The following is a 7163-nucleotide window of genomic DNA, read 5'->3' on the forward strand; positions in this document are numbered from 1 at the left end:
GCAGGCTGTGGACCAAGAGGGGCAGGGCCTGCCAGGACAACAGACGCAACGGGCGGGCGGAGGAGCCCAAACCCAATGGCTCAGGGTGTGGCTAGGCGCCTCCCCGCCCCCCCAGAGGCAATGCGTCCGCCCCAAGCTGAGTGGTCCGAGTCCCGTCGGAACTGGCCGGGCCGGAGTGGGAGAGCACGCGGCAGACCGTGCGTGAGGCTTTGCTGCGGAGCAGGAGCGAGCGAGCACGAGGGCCGAGGCCGCGGGTGCTATGAGCGCAGCGCGCAGGACCGGCGGTGGCGGCCCGGCCTGGAGCGGACGCTCGGAAGGCGCCGAAGGGGCTGAGGGCGGGGACCGCTCTTTCCTCCCCGCTGACTCCTCGTCCCGCCGGAGCCCCGGCGCAGCTAGGCGGGGCAGGGTCCCGGCCACCCCGCCCCCAGCGAGGCCCACGCCGTGCGCACGTGCGTCACAGCAGGTGACGGCGCCCCGGGCTACTTAAGGGCAGCGCGGGCCGCCCGTGGGACTCGGGACTCGCCGCTGCGCCCCAGGTAGGTACCGCAGTCCGTTCGGTGCGCGCGGGAGGGGCGCAGGGCGCAGGGCGGAGGGCGGGCGGGCTCTGCATTCTCCTCCCAGGACAGCCCGGAGGTGCGGGCAGCCGGGTCTCGGGCGCCTTCCGATCCCGCCCGGGAGCCCCGCGGTCTGCGCCCCGGAAAGTTCACAGGTCGGCCGCGCCCGAGCCGCCCCTCCCGCGCTCAGCCCGGCCGCCCCGGCGTCTCCAGCGCGCGCTCCCCAGACCCCGCGCGCTTGCCGGCGGACCGACCCCATCCCTCCTCAGCACGGACCTGGGCCCCGGAAACCCCGGGGACCGCGGCTCCCTGCCCCCTCATCCCCTGCGCCCTCCACAGCCATGGACCGTGGCCTGAGCCTGTGCCTGTGCGTGTTGATGGCGGTTCTGGCGACCCGCGCCTGGACGCAGCCGCTGTCCCCGGCAGGGCCCCCGGGCCCCGGGACCCCAGGCCCAGAGGACGCGCCCCGGAGGCAGCTGCGGGCCGCGCCGAGGACGGGCGCCGAGCCTCGGGCGCGCCTGGGTGCGCTGCTCGCCCGGTACCTCCAGCAGGCCCGGAAAGGTAAGGCCCTCTCCCCCCGCCTCCGCCCGCTGCCCCAGTCCGACCTTCTCCTTCCTGCCCAAAGGAAGGTGTCCCCTTTCCCGAGTCCCCCGCCTCAGACCGGGCGGTTCTGGGGCGTCCTGTGTGGCAGACTGAAAGAGGATGTGCAGGACTTGAGTTGAACCTCCTTAAACTCGTCTTTTGAGCCCATTTGGACCACTGCGCCATTTCACGGGCACATTTAAAGATACTGACTACACCCACAAAGGGGCTCCAGAGGCACCAAACATCCTCTGCCCGCTGTGGTCCTCGGAGTCCCCGTGGAAACGCTCTGTCCGGGGTGCCCGATGCTGACAAGAAGTGGCAGTGTGTCTGTCTGCACCAGAGTGGTGACACCAGAGCTGGCAGCAGCTTGGGGCTTCTCCTGGCAGCGGGTGACACGGTTGCAGAGAGATGCGCTGGTCTGCATTTTGCTGCTGGAGAGAGACAGTCTTCGAAGCATCGGAGTCCTTCTCTGGGAGTGGGGTGACTTGGCCACCCTTTCCTGGCCTGACTTTCCCATGGCAAAGAGAAGAGCCCGGGGTTCCCTGAGCCCCTTCCTGGTCTCTGTGACCCCGACAGGCTCGGCCACTGCCGGCAGCCTGCAGGGTCCTGACTGGGGACGGTGTTTCCTCTCGGTGTTGTCCACAGGACGCCGGTGACCCTGGCTGCTGGGCAGGCCGAGGGAGGTGCAGGCAGTCCTTGCCATGTGTGGGTTTGAGCCTCAGCTCCTGGCTCAACCAGAAGGGAGGACATGCAGGGGTCAGCTCTCAGCCTCCTGCGCTTCTATGCGACGATAAGTTGGGGCCTTTATGTCCGGGGCACTTCAGAGGACAGGGCAGGAGCCTGCTGTCACTGCTCTCTCTCCTGCAGGGAAATCACCCCGCTGTGTTGCTTGCCTGCTACTTACATTGGGAGACGGCAACTCGGGCGGGAGACGGAACAAGCCCGACCGCTTTGGGGCTGCTTCTCATCTCAGATGTGAAAGTATTTAGTGCCTGCCCCTGATGTGGCCTGAAGGTCAGCCAGACCCACCCGAAGTGTCGTAGGCTATCCCTGAGCCACAGATAAAGAACTGTCTCCGTGCTTTAGAAAGATCCAAGAGAAACGGTCTGGACAGAAAATGAGTCGCTGGACCAGCCCCTGGCCCGACTCTTGGGTGGCTCTGGCAGCAGGAGCCAGGACCTTAGCTGGAAGGGTTTTCCAAGCCATGTTCTTAACCCCTCTCCCTGCCCTTCAGCACGGGCCGAACACGCCCCAGTAGGAGCAGCAGCCACGTAGGAATTAGCTGCTGCACTCAGATCAGTGCCAGCGTGGGACCGCCCTGCTCCTCTAGCTGACACCCGGGAACGAGGGGTGATATTTATACACACGCACCACGTGGCGCCCTGGGATATTTGCATACTTTGAGATTGTATCAGACTTTCACTCAGCTCCAGGCTCTTTAGTGCTTCAAGGCTGTAGCCGAGAGCCTGTACTTGTGAGATTCTTAGTACAATCGCCCTCAGGGCTCTTGGTGGCCTGGGAGATGAGGTTCTAGCAGGGGAGGCCTCTGGTGGCCCAGTGGCTCATAGCTCACACCTGCCGGGACCTGCAGAGTCTGGTGCCGCGTCTGACAGCCTCTCTCCCACCTTTCGAGAGCCCCGACGGCCCCTCCAGGCCCGCTGTGTCCATGTGGAGGCCATGGCTCCCAGGGGTGAGTGACAGTGGCGTGGCCTCCCCTCTAGGAAGCAGCAGGGCCGAAGCCCCTTCCACGTCCTGGCATCCCTAGCAGCCCAGTGGCTCACTCTCCTGGGCTTAAAGGGTCAAGTTCTTGGCTCCAGTTCCGTAGATGAGTTGTCAGCCCTCCTCTGCATCAGTGTGGGACAGGCGCAGGGACAGGTACAGGTGCCAACAGTGTGAGGACTGGGGAGTGGAGGGGAGCACCAGGCACCCCAGCTGCTGGCTGCTGTTGGAGCTGTACTTGCTTTACGCAGAGACTGGGCAGTGGCAGCCCCGAAGTGGAGTCATCTCAGAGCAGACAGCAGCAGGGTCATTTCCACGCAGCTGTCCCCAGAGCGGCCCCTGTGGACCAGCTCCCAGCAGGGCTGTCTTCATCCTGCCGTGGGCGGTGGGCAGTGTCCACGGCAGGGGCTGCCACCTGCCGAGGTGATGCTTCACTCCCAGCTGGGAAGGGAGGGGCAGTGAGAGGCGGGGAACTTACTCTGTGTGCTGCTCCCGGCTTAGGGGCTGGGAACGCTCCTCACCGTGAGACGGGATGCTGCCCGCCTCTGTGGGCTGTTCACCAGTGAAGGAGCTGCCCATGACCCCTCCGCCTGGGGTGAGGACCCCAGAGGCTGTTCATGCCTCTCCCTTGGGTGGCCAGGCCCCTGCAGGGTGGCCCTGGCCCCCGGCCCTGCTCACTCAGCAGGCTCCAGGCCTGCGCAGATGGCCTTGCTCTGACTGCGCCCACTTCGGGTTCAGTGTCACGTTCAGTCAGCCGCCTTCATGACCTCTCCTCTACAGGTATTTACTGAGAAGCTGAGATCTTAGCTGACTGTCTTTTTCAGGTTCTTAAGGTAGTTTTCAAATTAATAATTTTAAAACAGTATTCACATAGCAGTGGGACTCGATTCCCTGCCCCATTTTTTTTTGGTACCGGGGATTGAACTCTGTACCTTGTGCTTGAGAGGCAGGTGCCGGAACTCCTGAGCTACATCTCCAGCCCTCCCCTTTCTTGTTTTACTTTGCTTTGCTTTTGTTTTTAACCACTCCATCGAGATGTTGTAACTGAACCAGCTTACAGCTCTCTGGACGGGCCAGGCGAGTTCGAGGGTGCTAAGGGGTGAGATTTGGAAACAGATGGGCACCAGGGAAAGCCCAGCTGGCTTTTGCTGAGAGCCACAGACACAGGGACCTGTGTTGGAGGTTGGAGGCGAGGTAAACTGAGGCAAGCCTGGGTCTGTGCCAGGCAGGAGCAGAGGAGTCCACGTGAGGATTGGAGAATGCGGCCCGGCGGTCCCGCCTGTGGGCCCTCGGTGGCTCGCTGGCAGCCGTCGGGCCTGAGGCTCTGTGCATCTGCCTTCTCTGCTCTTCCAGACCCTCAGTCACAGCCTAGGTGAGCGGCCTTGTTCCTTCTCTCTGCTTGCAGCGCCTTCCGGCCACATGACCGTGGTCAAGAGCCTGCAGGGCCTGGACCCCAACCACAGGATAAGCGACCGGGACTACGTGGGCTGGATGGACTTTGGCCGGCGCAGCGCCGAGGAGTCCGAGTACCCCGCGTACCCCGCGTAGAGACCGGGGCAGGACACAGCCTCATCCCACTCGTCGGCCTCTGCCTGACACTTTAACAATCTGCTCCGCCCTCCGTGCGAATGACCCGTCTGTCGAGCTTGTCCAGTGCCACCCCGCGCCCCGCAGAACTGTGCCATGGGAAGATGGTGTGTCCTTCGCCTGTGGCGCCCGGGCCTGCGATGTTGCTGTGTTATTAAAGTGATTTCATTCCACGCCTCTTCCATGTGTCTGCCTGCTGGGGAGAGGAGCTGGGACCCTGCACCCCAGGCCGGTGGCGAGAGTGTCTCGGGCCGAGGAAGGTGCCTTCTGCAGCCGGCTCCAGGGCCGCCCCAGCCGCCTGACCCATCTCTTCTGCCCACCCCACTGCCCCAGGGTATCTTTGGGGTTCTCTGAGCCTTTAAGTGAGTTTTATAGGGCAGTGCTATGCCAGGCTTTTAAAATTATTCTTCTTTCAGTACTGGGGTTGAACCCAGAGCCTTTGCACTGAGCTACAACCCAGCCTTTTAGAAGTTTTCTTATTTTGAGACAAGGTCTCACTGAGTTGCCCCAACTGGGCTGGAACTTGTGATTCTCCTGCCTCAGCCTCCCAGAGTGCTGGGATCACAAGCATGTGCCACCATTCCCGGACTCCGCAGCCTGTGTCATGGAGTCACCATCCTTCCTCTGGACCGGGCAGCAGACTGAGAGGGGGGGTGCTGGGTGCATGAGCTGTGAGGGTGAGGACTTAGTTCAGCACCCAGGCTACTGGGGCCTCCATGTGCTAGCACTTCTCAGGCCCCTGGAGCATCCTGTTGAGCCGTGTCCCAGCTGGGGCCTGACGCAGCCCCTGACGTCCACGTGGCTGCCTGGTACACCTTGGGAAGGGCCTGTCACCTTCCTGGAGCCCTGTGGTGGAGAGGCCCTGTGTTCGGGGGGCACGTGGGAGCCCCGTCACCATCTGCTGGGATCAGGAAGGGCCAGGCGATGGCGGCATGGGGGGTTCTGCTGCCCCAGCTGACCCTGGGGGCTTCAGGCTGTCACCCACCCGGGGCGCACAACTTGCAGCCCAAAGGGAAGACGGAAAAGAGCACTGGCAGATCCGCGCCAGGCCTCGGAGGGGACCCTGCCCCCACTGCTACAGATCTCAGGGCCTCTTGGCGGGGCGGGAAAGCACCGGGAAGTCCCGGGGATGCCCAGGGAGGCTGGGCCTGAGCAGAGCCAGAGCTGAGCCGAAGTCAGGGTTCAGTGTGAGACCAAGGCCCGACCTGGCGCTCGCCACGCCTGCTCAGACTTGCGCGTCCAGTCCCATTCAGCCCCGGCCAGACGCGGGAGGTCTAGCACCACGGCGCCTCGGCCCCAGCAAAACCCTCGGTTTTGATGAGCAGTGCGGGTATTGTGGGCGGGTTGTGCCCTCTCGAGTGTCCGCACGCCCACACGTGTGTTGCTTGTGTGCTGGCAGAGGGGTGGGGTTGGATGGGTTGCCAGGGAAGTGGCGTGCGGTTCTCAGAGGTAGTCACGACTGCGAACACACGACACGTGCCAAAGAGCGCGCGCCTCACTGCCAGTACTCGACCCAGGACGGCGCCACAGCCCCTGCGGGACAGCCAGCCCCAGACACCGCTGGCCGTGCAGTGGGAGTGGCTCGTGCCTCTGGGTGGATGGAGTGCGGTGTCTGGGTGGTCTGCTACCCAGGGTGGAAGTCGGTTCATCTTCAGGGGCAGCTTCCCCATGTTTCTCAGGACCAGAAGTATCCACTCCTCCGAGTTCCCTAGGCTTGCGGTGTGAGCAGCCGCCAGTGCCAGTAGCGCCAGGGCGCCTGGGCTCCCGCCAGAGCCCCTCAGCCAGGCGGGAAGGGGAAGGCGGAAGCTCCGCCCGAGACCTTGGCTGACGTCAGCTCAGCGATGTGAGCCTGCTGCTCCACAAGCACTCGGGGGCCCCCAGCCTAGCCGAGGGGACCCAGTGGCACCCTGGCTGTGAGGCTCGGTGGTCCAGGCAGAAAGAGAGCATGTGCGGGAGAAAGATGTGCTCTCTCCGCTTAACAAACAGCAGGAAAATCACCACCCTGTGTCCTTGTCCTGTCCCGGTAGCCAAAGGGGCGAATCCCACTAGCTAGACATTTCCAGGTACCGTGAATGTCTTTCTGCGAAGGCTCAGGGTCCCAAAGGTAAATAAAGCCGCAGTCCGGCAGAAAGGGAGGACCAGGCTCTCTGACCTCTGGGCCTCCGGTTCGGAAATCCTCTCTCCCGGGTGCTGAGGGGCCTCGGTGGTGTCCGTGTCCTCCCGGCCCCCAAGCTGGCTGGCCCCAGGCGCACTGCACACCCTCCTGTCCTCTCCGCTCCCTGCCACTCAGAGCCCAGGTTATGCCCAGTTCTGCACTGGCACCCTTTTCCTCTCAGAGGCCGGCCCCGGGGGCAGAGATTCTGTTGACGTTGACGCTGTCAGTTTTCATTTTATCCCAGACAACTTAAGGGTTATTTTTGGAAAAACGATGTGTTTGTTATACCAGGTACTGAACCGGTTAGGTTGGGTCGTAAGTCGGAACCTGCCTCCGTGAGCTGTGAGGAGGTCGGCTTGATTTTGAACCTGTGCTGTTCCTTGGTTCCATCTCCACTGTGCGCCCCCCGTGGCCAGTATGGGAGCCGAGTGGCCGCTTAACCTTACTCCGGTGACACTGGGAAGGACCCGACCCAAAGCTGCAGGCTGGGGTGACTATGGGGCTGCTGTCTTGAGCCCCCCGTCGCCTCCCCAGTGCTTTCAGTCCCTGGAGGGTCCCCGGTG

General features: G+C 63.4%; 1 protein-coding gene across 1 annotated transcript; it reads left to right on the forward strand.

Annotated features, from left to right (window-relative positions):
* Positions 1–216: 216 nt before the first annotated feature.
* Cck (cholecystokinin) lies at positions 217–4618 on the forward strand. Its single transcript, XM_004835106.4, has 3 exons — positions 217–536; positions 894–1115; positions 4264–4618. Exons 2-3 carry the CDS (start codon positions 896–898, stop codon positions 4404–4406), a joined length of 363 nt encoding a protein of 120 aa, XP_004835163.2. The 5' UTR covers positions 217–536; positions 894–895; the 3' UTR covers positions 4407–4618.
* The last annotated feature ends 2545 nt before the right edge of the window (positions 4619–7163 follow it).

This window comes from Heterocephalus glaber, unplaced genomic scaffold, assembly GCF_053883595.1.
Source record: "Heterocephalus glaber isolate CG9 unplaced genomic scaffold, H.glaber_assembly_v1.0 deba00001175, whole genome shotgun sequence".
NCBI classification, from domain to species: domain Eukaryota; kingdom Metazoa; phylum Chordata; class Mammalia; order Rodentia; family Bathyergidae; genus Heterocephalus; species Heterocephalus glaber.

Excerpts from the sequence above, each read along its gene's own strand:
- Cck (XM_004835106.4), top strand. The coding sequence starts at position 896 with ATGGACCGTGGCCTGAGCCTGTGCCTGTGCGTGTTGATGGCGGTTCTG. Across the intron at positions 1,116-4,263 it reads CCTCCAGCAGGCCCGGAAAG|CGCCTTCCGGCCACATGACC; the intron begins GTAAGGCCCTCT and ends CTCTGCTTGCAG.